General features: G+C 38.2%; 1 protein-coding gene across 9 annotated transcripts in view; it reads left to right on the top strand.

Moving 5' to 3' along the window:
* SNX13 (sorting nexin 13) overlaps window positions 1–15,259 on the top strand; it is a 149,353-nt gene that overhangs the window by 63,445 nt on the left and 70,649 nt on the right. For all 9 annotated transcript variants that reach the window (XR_004433321.1, XM_033194936.1, XM_033194940.1 and 6 more), the window contains 2 exons: window positions 454–542; window positions 5,975–6,058. Coding sequence is in view for 8 of the 9 variants with exons in the window: in XM_033194936.1 (XP_033050827.1) it covers window positions 454–542; window positions 5,975–6,058 (173 nt within the window). In the remaining variant the exon portion in view is untranslated. The remainder of the gene's footprint in view (window positions 1–453; window positions 543–5,974; window positions 6,059–15,259) is intronic.

The following is a 15,259-nucleotide window of genomic DNA, read 5'->3' as shown; positions in this document are numbered from 1 at the left end:
AGCAGAATAGACGAGCATACTCTTTTTTTCCTTTGTTATAGCCTGCTGAGATGGTGGAGATTTTTCCTTGAAAGAAGAATTAGAGCTGTATTTTAAAATGTGTGAATAACTTTTAAGTATGGAAAGCTAATTAATGTGTGGTAGAATTACAAAGTACCTGGTCCATCTAAAACTATTTTGGGAAAAAAGACTTGTAATGAAATTTTTTATGATTCAAAAAACTGGTTAAAACAGCAAAATTAAAAAACAGTTAAGTTGATTAATGAATAGTTACTACTTGAAGAATAATGAAGGAATTCTTAATGAAGACTGATGTGTACTAATTACTAAAATAATAAGCCATTTTAAGCAGAGAACTGCTTATTTCTACCTTTTTTATGTACCTTATATATCAAGAGTAAGTGTAGACTTTACATTTTCTAATGTTATGATAGCTACTTTTTCTATTTTTAGGATTCCTAAGGGATTTGTGTGAGGTCTTATTATATTTATTGCTACCTCCTGGAGATTTCCAGAACAAGATCATGCGATACTTTGTCAGGGTAAGCTTAAACTCATACCAAATCATACCTGTAAAAAAACGTAGAGCAGCAGTTTTCAAAATTTTTGGTCTTAAGACCCTGTTACACTCTTAAAAATTACTGAAAACTCTAAAGAGCTTTTATTTATGTGGGTTTTCTTTAAAATATTTACATATTATAAGTGAAAACTAAGAAATTTTTAAAACATGAAAATATACAAGCATATATTTCCTTACCTGATACATAGATAGAGCACCATAGCATTATGTAACTTTTGTAAAGGTCACTGTGTGTACATGAAAGAACAAGAGTGAAAAGTTAAATAATGTCTTAGCATTATTATGAAAATGGTGTTGAAAGGGTCACCTGAAACCCAAGCTTCTGGGGGAACTTCAGGTTCATGGAAACCTCCTCCCAATCCCCCAGGAGTCTCTGGCTGATAGGTGCTTTGGTTTTTGGTTATGACAAAAGTTTGTTTTAAATTTTCTTATACCCTAGTGTTATGTAAATCAGGTTAGATAAAAATAACATTTTTGGACAGAAACTTTAAAAACTGTGCAGTTAAGATTATGTTTTTTTGTAATTGGAAAATTAATGTCAGATGAGAATAGTAGTCTTCGACTCTTTATTCCCTGAGTATAAACCTTCAGAGTAAAGCTCTGTGTGTAAATTTAAAGGAATAACATTTGGCTTTGGCTGCTGGTAATGATTTAGAAATGCTAGCTACATAAGACCATGTCCTGGTTGAATGGGTAACATGAAAGTTTTGAATTTTCCTAAAAACAAAAGCTTATGATTTCTTTACTCTTTAGATAGACTAAAGAGATCATAGATATAGATATCTGTATCTGCAAAATAGATAACAATTCCTGCTTTTATGCTTGTATGGTATTGTTTATAAGCAATACCATACAATTTCCTAACATCTACCTAGCTTGAGTTCAGTGTACTTCTCAGGTATGTTAATGGTACTTACGTGAAGTAATAGAAAGTGCTTAGTGTTGATGGGAGGAGCCTTATATATTGTTAAGGCCAATTATTTGGGCTGGTCTTTATCAAGGGTGACAAGTACCTGGATGTCTATCACTAGATTCATATCTGCCACTGAAGGAAGATAGTACTAATCAGGTATAGCACTTGTTCATGCAGAGTATCCATTTGGCATAATAATCTGTTTCCCTAATACTCCAGCCAGCTACTGTTATGTGGAATCTCAGCATTATTTCACATGTCTTGCCATCTTTTCCTTTTTGAAACTCTGTTTTCTCTTTTCTTTCATGTGACTGGTCTCATTTTTAGTCACCTTTGTTTTCCTTTTTAGTCATATTTATACTCCTTAACTTCTCTTCTGCTTAAGTTTTGAATATTCAAGATCTTAAGTCCCAGGACTTTTTCTTGCTCATCCATTACTGTGGCTTTAAACAACTTTCAAATGCTAATGAGTTTGAAATTTATAGCTTTATTTCATATTTACCTTCTGAGCTCCGGGCAACTCTGAGCTGCCCTCTTGAAGTAACCACTAGAGTGACTCACAGCTTTTTAAAACTTAAATGTCCAAAGTGGAAGTCTTATTCTTACATCCATATCCTGTCTGCCTTTTAGTCTTCTCTCCATCCTAGTAAGTGGTATGATCGTCTAGTAATTTTTCAAATCTCAAGTCCTCCAAGAGGCTTACAGGTTCGCATGTAGTGTGGCCTTATTTACCTCTTGAGCCTTCATGCCAAGCAATGTCAAGGAAAACCACAGCTGAACAGTAAAGTGTAGGAAAAAACAGACCTTATCTAGCAACTGTTGCAGTAGGGGAAAAGTGACCTCGGTATAGAATTGATCTCAATTCTGAATACAACAAGAACAAGTTGGGATTTATAGCCAAGGAGCAGGCCGGGGATCAGTGGATGGAAAATTACTGAAAGGAAACATCAGGTGTAAGTGGGAATTATGGGTAAACAGACTTAATAGGATTCTTGTTGAGAGCGGGCTGGGATGTTCAGACACAAAGGGTGGGGACTGAGGAATTTAGGGTGAGGGAGATCTGTCTAAACCTACTTGATAGAATTCTTGCTAAAACTGCAATGAAAAGATGAACAGACAGGGAAACTCAAAGGTTAGGGCGTAAATGGGTGGAGGATTCAGAGGAGCCTAAGTTTGGTCAAAGATGGTCTTTGTTAGTGGTCACTATACTCCAGCCACACTGGCATTTTCCCCCAAAAGTGCCATTTTTCTCCCTGCCTCTCTAATGTCCTTTTTTTTCTCTGTTAAGAATGATTCTTCGGCCGGGTGTGGTGGCTCACGCCTGTAATCCCAGCACTTTGGGAGGCTGAGGTGGGCGGATCACGAGGTCAAGAGATCTAGACCATCCTGGCTAACACGGTGAAACCTCGTCTCTACTAAAAATACAAAAAATTAGCCACGCGTGGTGGCGGGCACCTGTAGTCCCAACTGCTTGGGAGGCTGAGGCAGGAGAATGGTGTGAATCCAGGAGGCAGAGCTTGCAGTGAGCTGAGATCACGCCACTGGACTCCAGCCTGGGCGACAGAGCAAGACTCCATCTCAGAAAAACAAAACAAAAAACCGATTCCTCTTACTCTGTCAGCTAAATTATATTCATTCTTCATCTCACTTCATGTCATTTCCTTAGAGATGCCCACCCTGACCACCCAATCTAAATCTCCCTCATAATTCCCTGTTATTATAGATAACATCCAATTTTTTTCCTTCATAGCATTTACCATATTTTAAGATGGTAATTTGGTTGTTAATTTGGTACCGCTTTCTCCCAGATGAATTGTAACTCTAATGAGGACAGAGACTATATCTGTATTTATCATAAATATATACTTAGTGCTTAACATAATAACTGGCACATAGCAGATGCTCAGTCAGACAATCAGTTTTATTGCAAAAGGAAACCCATTTACCCTCTTGCTGGCTGTGGTGCATGTGCTACTGCAGCTTCTTGAAGATTAAGTTGACTCCTAAAAGCCATGAATGAAAATCTGCCTTGTTACATGAGGTTATTTAAAATAGGATTTTAATGAGCACATTTTTTAAAATAATAAATTTCTCTTTTAGGCCAGTATTTTATTTCTTTTTGGTTGAATCTAACTGAGTGAGGATAATTACAGACCATGCATTTAGCAAGTCAGTTTTTTTCCTTTGGCTCTTTCTTGTTTTCCTTTGTCAGTAATTCTAAGATTTCTCAGAAGATATTTTGTTTAGATTAAATAACAGATGAAAGAGTTTTAATTTTCTTTGTATGGATACTTTGTATAGATTGTGTAAGTCACTGTATTTGAGATAATTGTTATTTAATTGCCTCTACTTTCTTGCCATTACTATGTTTTTATTCCTTTAAAGATATGGCTCCAATGACTTTGTATCTTTTAGGCCCCATGTTTGACAAACAGTGCTGTCTTCTAAAAATTGGGGATCTTAAAGTAGGAATTATGTGGAAGTGGCTATTTGCTTGGAATATTTAGAGCTGTCACTAGGACCTTGAGTCATATGATTAGCCCTTGACTAACCAAACCCTTTAATGTGACAGATTAGGAGTTTTCTAGTACAAATCGACTAATTACACCAACTAATAAGAAACACATAATTTAATCAGAATTTTTCCCCAGGTGTTTTTTTCTCCTTTTGAAAAGAAACATTGGAAAAAGTGTGTGTGTGTGAATTTTTTCCTAACAAGGTACATTTTAAAATTTGAACATGTGACCAGAGACATAATTTGAAGGAAGGAATTACATACGCAAATACAGTTTTAAATAAGTAGGAGACTAACCATCTGTGACAGACTGGATTAAGAAAATGTGGCACATATACACCATGGAATACTATGCAGCCATAAAAAAGGATGAGTTTGCGTCCTTTGTAGGGACATGGATGCAGCTGGAAACCATCATTCTTAGCAAACTGTCACAACAAGAGAAAACCAAACACCGCATGTTCTCACTCATAGGTGGGAACTGAACAATGAGATCACTTGGACTCGGGAAGGGGAACATCACACACTGGGGCCTATCATGGGGAGGGGGGAGGAGGGAGGGATTGCATTGGGGAGTTATACATGATATAAACGATATGCACATGTACCCAAAAAAAAAAATAGGAGACTAAAACTAACCTTGAAAGAAGCCATTTTTTGTCATTTCGGACTGTAAAGTGTCTCCAAAGACATTTCAGAAAATTACTGGCGCCTCCAAATCAGCTTTTTGGAAATACTGATTCATCATGGGGGTAATGGTTGGCAGAGACTTGTACAGCTTACAAAAGAGACTTGTACAGCTTACTAAAAATAAAGACCACCTTCTGTGAACTTACACGAGAAAATGGCACAAATAAATTAGAGATCTGGGAAGAAAAAATGATCCTTTAATTAGAAAAATTAAACATCCTGTTAAGCTTATTGTTATTTAATCTCCCCCAATATTCTTAAGAAATTAGGTTTCATAAATTTATATATTACTGGCACTAAAGGGTAATACCAGGTGAAATCATTGTATTTATAGAATCAGTACTAAATTCTTAGTTTCTTTTTTTCTATTCATTTATCAAATGCCTGCCCTGTTTAAAACAATGACCTTGAGAAGATGGAATGAGGAAGGTAAATATTTTTGAGGATAAATAATTCAATAGATAAGTTGACCAATTCCACTCATATAGAGGGTTCCTAGATAGTTGCCATCTATTAGAAAAATTTAAAACTTACAATTACAGAGAAAATATCAAGTGATAAATGCTGTAGATACAGGGCATGAGTATTTCAAGCATATTTCTGTTGGAATGATCAAGTTTTATATAACAGGGTAATTCTGCAGTCAGTTTTTAAAGGAAGGGCAGAATATTAATACATAGGAGCATAAACAGCTACAAAGAATGGGAAGGTAGATTTTAGAGAATGTCAAGTCGATTAACATATCTGTTATTTTAAAAATGTTTATTAGGAAACTATTCAAACACAGAGAAGCATAGAGAATAATACAGTAGACATTTATGTGCCAACCACCTAGATGTAACCAGTGTTGATAATGTACTATAGTTGCTCTGTTTCCTCCCTTGGTAGCAGTTCTAAAATCAGTGTGTATCCTTTCCTTTTCTTTTCTGTTTCTATAGTTTTAATAAAGATAAATGAATCCATAAACACTGTTAGTCTTATATTTTGTCTTTTTACAATCGACATCAATGCTAACATACTAGAGGTATCATCTTGCTTTATTTCACTCCACAGTTGTTACTGTGGAGATGTGTCCAAGTTGATATAGGTAACTTTATCTCATTTATCTAAACTGAGGCGTAGTCATCTTTTTATAAGACTGTGTTGGTTATCAAGTTTTACTTGCACGTATATCATACTTTTCTTAAGTAACAGCATTGTGTTGGAATATTTACATTATGCTATTGATTTGAGAAATAGATTAAATTTGTTTTTGTTTTTTACTTTTTTTTTTCAGGAAATCCTTGCACGAGGAATTCTTCTTCCATTAATAAATCAACTCAGTGATCCTGATTATATTAATCAGTATGTCATATGGATGGTAAGTGCCTTTTAAAATTATAACTCTGTTTTAGAAATAATTTTTAAAATGGAAAAATACAGTTGGGAGATAGGGTATTTAAGCAGTAATTTATTAAAGAAATTAAGTAGAAATGTTTCTGAAGTAATCTCTGTGTTTCCAATATTTTTATTTGCTTATATTTTGAATGTGTTGGCCAAATTCTCTTTAAGAATTTTGTTGATTATCTGTCTTACAGTTATGGTACTACTACTATTTCTTTAAAAAAATAGAATATTTCACTACCTGTATGTATAGACAATGAATATTTTTAATGGCTACTATTTGATTTTTAAATACAACTTGGGATTTGAACTACTTGACATGTAACTCACATTTTATATTGTATAATGGGGAAAATATGGAGGACAGAACAGTAGAATGAGAACCAGAAGATCTGTATTCTAGATGTTTCTATACATTGCCTAGTGTCTATAGTAATTAACTCAATGGTTTTCTCCTATCAGACATATCAAAGACTTAGTGATTACTAAGTTCACAAGCCCTATTTTTTTTTTTTTCTTTATGACGTGTACTTTTCCTTAATAAACTCATGGTCAAGGAAGAATTGTAAATGGGCTACGTTCTGGGAATACTTTGATAACCTACTTCTAGATCTTTGATTTATTTTCTTAAATCTGGTATTTCTTCTCTACATTTGTCTTCCTTTAACTCAGTCTAGCTTTCTTAGGAAAGAATTATTTGGATTGTTCTTTGATTTCCCTTAGGCATTGTCAGACTTGCCATAGTTTTATTTTTTACTTTATTTTTATTTATTTATTTTTGACGTGGGATCTCACTCTTTCATCCAGGCTAGAGTGCAGTGACAATCTTGGCTCACTGCAGCCTCTGCCTCCCTGGCTGAAGTTATCCTCCCACTTCAGCCTCTCGAGTAGCTGGGACACAGGCATGCACCACCACACTCAGCTAATTTTTTGTACTTTTGGTAGAAGCATGGTTTTGCTATATAGCCCTGGCCAGTCATCAATTCCTGAGCTCAAGCGATCCGCCTGCCTCAGCCTCTCAAAGTACTGGGGATTACAGGTGTGAGCCATCATGCCTGGCTGCTATTGTTTTATTATTATTGTTGTTGCAGAGGTTTACTCTTCGACCAGGTTGTGGTACCTGCAGACAAAAATTGTTATTAATTGTGTATTTCTAGAGCCTTTCCTCGAGACTGTGGAACTTGATTCTTCTTTTCCTTTGTGAACTTTTTCAGACTTTGCATTAGGCACTATAAAAGCTTTGAAAATATACATATCTGCACAATTAAAAATATAATAAAATGAGTCTTCTTTGGCTAGGAATTCAACTCCTAAGAAGTTATTCTAAAGTGATAATCAAATTTGTGACAATCTATATTTAAAAATTTTAACAAGTTTTTAATTTTTAAAAATTATGAATATGTGAGAGTTGTACATATTTATGGGGTACATGTGATATTTTGATATAAGCATACAATGTGTAATGTTCAAATCAGGATAATTGGGGTATCCATCATATCCAGCATTTATCACTTCTTTGCATTAGGAACATTCCAGTTCCACTCCTTTGATTTTTTTGAAATACACAATAAATTATTGTTAACTGTAGCCACCCTATTGGGATACTGAATAGTAGATCTTACTCTTTCTGTCTGACTGTGTTTTATACCCATTAGCCATTCCTTTATTTCCCTTCCCAGCCTCTGGTAAAGAAACATTATTTGGCACTGTATCTCCATGAGTTCAGTCTTTGTTTTGTTTCCCACATATTTAGCCTACTGTGCATGGTTAATATGACTTAACATAATGTCCCCCAGTCAATATTTCATTTTTTTTTATGGCTGAATAATATTCTGTTTTGTGTATGTACCATGTTTTGTTTATCCATTTCTTTACATATTTGCCAGCATTTGTTATTGCCTCTCTTTTGGATAAAAGCCATTTTAACTGGAGTGAAATAGTGTCTCATTGTAGTTTTAATTTGTATTTCTATGACAATAAGTGCTCTTGAGCATTTTTTAATGTCTTTTGAGAAATGTCTATTCAGATCTTTTGCCCATTTTTAATAGGATTATTAGTTTTTTTCCTGTTGAGTTGTTTGAGCTCCTTATGTGTTCTGGTTATTATTTCTTTGTCAAATGGGTAGCTTGCACATATTTTCTCCTGTTCAATGGATTGTCTCTTCCCTTTGTTGATCATTTGCTTTGCTGTGCAGAAGCCTTTTAGCTTGATGTGATCCCATTTGTACATTTTTGCTTTGGTTTCCCTATGCTTTTGAGGTCTTATATAAGAAATCTTTGCTCAGACCAATGTCATGGATTGTTTCCCCACTGTTTTCTTCTAGTAATTTTACAGTTTCACATCTTAGATTGACGTCTTTAATCCATTTTCAATTGGTTTTTCTATATGCTGAGAGATAGGGGTCTAGTTTCATTCCTCTGCATATGGATATCCAGTTTTCTTGGCACCATTTATTAAAGTGACTTTTTTTCCCCAATACATATTTTTGTCACATTTGTAAAAAATGAATTTACTGTGAATGTGTGGGTTTATATCTGTGTTAAATTTGAAGTCAAGTAATGTGATGTCTTCAGCTTTGTTCTTTTCTGCTTAGGATTGCTTTGACTATTCTGGGTCTTTTGTAGTTCCATATTGTAATACGTTTTGGGATAATTTTTTCTATTTCTGTGAAGAAAGTTATTGGTATTTTGATATGGTTTGCTTTGAATTTGCAGATTGCTTTTTGTAGTATGGACATTTTAGCAACATTGATTCTTCCAGTCCATGAACATGGAGCATCTTTTCATTTTTTTGTGTGTCTTCTTCAATTTCTTTTATCAGTGTTTTACAGTTTCCCTTGTAGACATATTTTATTTCCTTAAGTTTATTCTTAGGTATTTTATTTTATTTGTGATTATATGGGATTACCTTTCTTGTTTTCTTTCTCAAATTGTTCAAATAGAAACACTATTGATTTTTGTATGCTCGTTTTGTATCTTGAAGCTTTGCTACATTTGTTTTATCAGTTATTTTTTGTTGACTTGTTTTAGTCATCTTACTAGAGATATGAGTGGTTTGTACACCACAGTTGCGGTGTTACTCTGTAGTTGTCTGTGTACTTAGTGTCAATGAGTTTTATACTTTCAGATGATTTCTTATTGCTCATTAACATGCTTTTCTTTCAGATTGAAAAACTCCCTTAAGGATTTCTAGTAAGACTTGTCTCGTATTGATGAAATCCCTTAGCTTTTGTTTGTCTGGCCAAGACTATTTCTCCTTCAGAGTTAACAGATAAATTTGCCGGATATGGTATTTTAGGTTGGAAGACATTTTTTTTCCTTCAGCACTTTGAATGTATGAATGATCCCACTCCCTCCTGGCCTGTAAGGTTTCTGCTCAGATGTGTGCTGCCAAATGTATCAGAGCTCCTTTGTGTTATTTGCTGCTGCTGCTGCTGCTCTTCCTCTTCCTCCTTCTCCTTCCCCTCCCTCCACCCTCCTCCTTCTTCTCCTTCTTCTTTTTGCAGCTTTTAGGATTCTTTATTTATCCTTGACCTTTGAGAGTTTGATTTACATGCCTTTGGTCATCTTATTTGGATTGAATATTCTTGGTGTTTTTCAACCTTCTTGTACCTGGATATTCATGTTTTTTTCTGGGTTTGAAAAGTTCTTTGTTATTATTTCTTTGAATAAACTTTTAACCCAGTCTCTCTCTTTATGTTCTCTTTAAGGCCAATAAATCATAGATTTGCCCTTATGACACTGTTTTCTAGATCTTGTGGGTATGCTTCAGTTTTTTCAGATTCTTTTTTTCTCTGTGTATTTTCGTATAGCCTGTCTTAGCTCGGTTCTTCCTTCTGCTGGACCAATTCTGCTGTTAAGATAATCTGATGAATTTTTCAGTTTGTCAATTGAATTTTTCAGTTCTAGAGTTTGTTTGACTTTCCCTTATTATTTCAGCCTGTTATTTCCCTTATTATTTCAGCCTGTTAAATTTCTCGATAGAATTCTGAATTCCTTCTCTGTGTTATCTTGAAATCCTTTGAGCTTTCTCAAAATAGCTCCTTTGTATTTCCTGTCTGAAAGGTCATGTATCTCCTTCACTTCCAGAGTGGTCAGTGGTGCCTTATTTAGTTTCTTGAGGTCATGTTTTCCTGGATGTTCTTGGTGCTTGTAGATGTTCTTTAATGTCTGCACATTAAAGAGTTAATTATTTATTTTAATCTTCTCAATCTGGACTTATTTGTACCATCCTTCTTGAGAGGGCTTTTCATGAAGTCAAAAGGGATTGAATGTTGTAACCTAAGCCTATGGTCACTATACTATTTCAGCGCTATTGGGATCCCTAAGCCCAGGAATATTATGACTCTTGGAGACTCCTAAATACACTGCTATGATGTACTTTATTAAGATAAAGGAGAATTCCCTAGGTTACCAAAGTCTTTCATGCTCTTTCCTCTCTTTCTCTTCATTACAAAGGGTCTCTTTCTGTGTAATGCTGCCTGGAGTTGGGGAAACAGTGACATGGACACTGTCATGGTCACCATAGCTGGCACTGTGGAGAGTTGCACCTCAAGCCTTGCAGAGCAGCCCAGTACTGGGGCTTGCCTAAGGCCTGTGGCCACTGCTGCCTGGCTGCTGCTGCTATTTATTCATGGCCCAGGACCACTTTAGTCAGCAAATTGTGAATTCTGCTAGGGACTGGGTCTGTCTCATCAGGGCAACAGCTTCCCTTCTGGCTAAGGGTGGGTCTAGAAATGCTGTCCAGGATGAAAGATGTATATTCTTGGGTTTCAGGAATCTGCCTGTTTTTTTGTTTTACTGTGGCTGAGCTGGTACCTAAGTTTTAAGACACAGCCCTCTGTATTCCTCCCTTTCCTTCCTCTAAGTGGAAGGAGTCTTTGCTGGAGTTACACTGCCTGGAAGTGGTGGAGGGATGACACAGACACTCTATTGGCCACCATAGCTGGTGTTACACTGGGTCATACCCCAAGTCAACTGACTGCTGAGAAGAGTGTATGTAGCACCAGGGCTTGCCCTAGGACTGCAGTGCTTGTGGCCTGACTGCCACTCACATTTATTTAGTGCCCCAGGTCACTTCAGTCAGCCCATAGTGAAGCCACCTGGGTTCGAGTTATTCCTCCTGAGCTGAAGAATTCTGGTCTGCCTCAGGGCTGGTGTAAATGCTCCTTCCCTGGGTGCTAGTGGAATTCTGTCCTATGCCATGACAGAGGAGTTCTCAGTTTCAAAGCAGAGTTCTATACTCACTTCACTCTTCCTCCCACAAACCCACAGATTCTCTTTCTGTGCTGTGCTGTCCGGGGTTGAGGGGAGTGATGGTGGAGGCAATGCAAGACTGTCTTTCCTACCCTTTTGAATGCCACTTTCCTTGATATTATGCTCAAACCAGGTACTGTGATCACTCAACCAATTTTGTGGTTCCTAGGAAGGTGCATGGACAGTTGTTTAATATGGTGTTCCTGTGGGGAGGATGATCGCTGGAAGGCTCTACTTGGCCACCTTGCTCGGCCTTCTCCAATAATGTAGATTTAAGACCATTCATGGCAGCATTTGTTATAGTAGCAAGAAATGAAAGCAACTTAAATGTCCCAAAAAGGGGATTAATTAATATATAACACATTGATGCAATTGAATACTATGTAACCATTTAAAATGATGATAGTATATCTTTATGAACTTGAAAAATTGTTCATATCTTTTGCATGAAAAAGATAACTAAAATTAGCATATATGTTAGATAAATATCCCATTCTTTAGAAAAATATATTAATGACTATAATTCTCATAGGATATAGACTGAAATGTTAATAGAAAGGTAGTGACTTTTCTTATATATTTCATTTCACGTGCAATGAGTATGGATTATGTAATAAAATAGTATTTTTTTAAGCGGTAGAAACTTACATGCAAAATTTATAAACATTTAAGTTAAAATTAAGGGTAAATAGTAATAAAATTTGTTTAGTAATACAGAAAATGGATATTGTATACTAAACATAACTAATCAGGATATTATAATGTATATTATTAATTCTGGTCCAAAAAAGGAAGCATGTTCAACAGAATGTTATGGTTATCTCTCACTCATGGGATTAGGAATTATTTTTGTTCCTCTCTCTCTCTATACATATATTTTGTAGTGTTCAGTTTTCTGTTTCTGAGCATGTATTAACTGCATTAACTGTAATTACGTATATACTAAAAACATTTTGGAGCAGGCTTAACCTATATTCTAAAAATATGTCAAACTCTTGGAGGCAGCAGATAGCTGAATTACTGATGGTTCTGCAGAAACCTCACTTCTTGCCTCCTCAAGAAAGAATTTGAGAAGCGCAAGGCAGTAAAAGAGACTGAGGTAGGTTTCAGAGCAGGCGTGGAAGTATATTAAAAACCTTTAGAGCAGGAAATAAAGGAAAGTACACTGGAAGAGACCCAAGGGGGCACTTTGGAGGTCAAGTGCCCTGTTTAACCTTGATCCTACGATTTTATGTACTGGTCCATTTCTGGCGGCTTGCATCACTCTTCCCATGATTCTTCCCTTTGGGTGGGCTGCCCCACATGCACGGTGCCCTCCTTACACTTGGGAAGTGAGCACACGCAGTGTGTTTAGGAAGTTGTACACATGCCCATCTGAGACTTTCTTCACTTTTCTGGGGGCATTCCACTGGAAGGTCATATTCTGTCATTTTGTCTCTTAATGCTTATCCTCGAGCTCACTTCATTATTTCCTGATATTTTATTGGAAGCTAGTTACCAATTTCAAGTGTTTTTATCTGTTTGGGAAATTGCCACTTCCTGGTACCTGTGACCAGTGATGACTGTAGTGTGACAACTGTGGACCATCAGGAAATTGCCTCTCCCTGGTGTGGGCTGCAAATTATTTTTAAAGAGGCAGTGTGATAACTGCCAAACCCATCACCTGATGGCTGCCTGACATTCCTGGCAGTGTGTCCAGAATTGGTGGGTTCTTGGTCTCACTGACTTCAAGAATGAAGCCGCAGATACATTATGGTGAGTGTTATGGTTCTTAAAGATGGTATGTCTGAAGTTTGTTCCTTGAGATGTGCAGACATGTCCAGAGTTTCTTCCTTCTTGTAGGTTTGTGGTCTTGCTGGCTTCAGGAGTGAAGCTGCAGACCTTTGCGGTGAGTGTTACAGCTCATAAAGGTGGTGTATCTGGAGTTGTTCGTCCCTCCCGGTGGGTTCGTGGTCTTGCCGGCTTCAGGAGTGAAGCTGCAGACCTTTGTGGTGAGTGTTACAGCTCATAAAGGTGGCGCATCCGGAGTTGTTCTTCCTTCTGGTGGGTTCGCGGTCTTTGCTGACTTCATGAGTGAAGCTGTAGACCTTTGCGGTGTTACAGCTCATAAAGGCGGTGCGGACTCAAAGAATGAGCAGCAGCAAGATTTATTGCAAAGAGCGAAAGAACAAAGCTTCCAGCCTGGAAGGGGACCGGAGTGGGTTGCCCCCTCTGGTTTGGGCAGCCTGCTTTTATTCCATTATCTGACTCCACCCACATCCTGCTGATTGGTCCATTTTACAGAGAGCTGATTGGCCCATTTTACAGAGAACGATTGGTCAGTTTTGACAGGGTGCTGATTGGTGCATTTATAAACCTTCAGTTGGATACAGAGTGCTGATTGGTGTGTTTACAATCCTTTAGCTAAACATAAAAGTTCTCCAAGTGCCCACCAGATTAGCTAGACACAGATCACTGATTGATGCATTTACAAACCTTGAGCTAGACAGAGAGTGCTGATTGGTGTGTTTACTAAACCTTGAGCTAAACACAGAGCACTGATTGGTGCATTTACAATCCTTTAGCTAGACATAAAAGTTCTCCAAGTCCCAACCCAACTCAGGAGCCCAGCTGTCTTTGCCTAGTGGATCCTGTGCAGGGCCTGCGGGTAGAGCTGCCTGTCAGTCCCGCGCCGGTGCCTGCACTCCTCAGCCCTTATGCAGTTGATGGGACTAGGCACCATGGAGCAGGGAGTGGTGGCCGTTGGGGAGGCTGGGGCTGTGCGGGAGCCCAGTGGGGGTTGGAGGTGGACTCGGAGGCTCAGGCATGGCAGGCTGCAGGTGCCAAGCCCTGCCCAGTCGGGAGGTGGTTGAGGCCCGGTGAGAATTCGAGCACAGCTCCGGGTGGGCCGACAGTGCTGGGGGACCCAGCGCACCCTCCGCAGCTGCTGACCCAGGTGCTAACCCCTCATTGCCTGGGGCCCGCAGCGCCAGCCAGCTGCTCCGAGTGTGGGGCCTGCGGAGCCAGTGCCTACCTGAAACTCTTGCTGCCTGCACCATGCGCCACCCCAGTTCCCACCCGCGCCTCTCCCTCCACACCTCACCGCAAGCAGAGGGAGCCGGCTTTGGCCTCGGCCAGCCCAGAGAGGGGCTTCCACAATGCAGTGGCAGACTGAAGGGCTCCTCAAGCGTGGCCAGAGTAGACGCTGCGGCCTGAGGAGGTGTCGAGAGCGAGTGAGGGCTGCTAGCACGTTGTCACCTCTCAGCAGGGGTGGGTTGAAAGGGTGTTCTCCTGCTTTGCCATATTTTTACTTAATGAACAGGAATGCAATCTCTATTGTACTTTGCAATAAAATATCAGGAATAAAAATATCTGTGCATGGTGGTGCATACTTGTGGTCCCAGCTACTCCAGAGGCTGAAGCGGGAAGATCATGTGAGCCCAGGAGATCAAAGCTGCAGTGAGCTGTGATTGTGCCATTGTACTCCAGCCTAGGCAACAGAGCAAGACCCCATCTCACACACACACACACACACACACACACACACACACACACACGAAAAGTCACAAATAAATGGAAACATACTGTGTTCATGAAGTGACCTAATATTGTAAAGACAGCCATACTCCCCAGAACAACTTACAATTTCAGTGCAGTTCTTACCAAAATCCCAATGATGTTTCTTTGCACTTCACCCTTCCTGATTTCAAAACCTGTTACAAAGCGACAGTAATTAACTGTATGGTGCTGGCATAAAGATAGAAATGTAGACTTAGTGGAACAGAGTAGAGAACCGAGAAGTTCTCATATGTGTACTCAAATAATCTGCATAGGTTTGTATCAAGGCTACAAAATCGGAAAGAATAATCTCTTCAGCAAATGGTATTGGGAAGACAGGATAGCCACATGCTAAAGGATGAAGGTGTTCCCTTAACCTTGCCCTA

Source organism: Trachypithecus francoisi, unplaced genomic scaffold (assembly GCF_009764315.1).
Source record: "Trachypithecus francoisi isolate TF-2019V2 unplaced genomic scaffold, Tfra_2.0 Lachesis_group4, whole genome shotgun sequence".
NCBI lineage: Eukaryota > Metazoa > Chordata > Mammalia > Primates > Cercopithecidae > Trachypithecus > Trachypithecus francoisi.
Note: the sequence above shows the minus strand (reverse complement) of the source record. Positions and strands in the feature narration are given on the sequence as shown.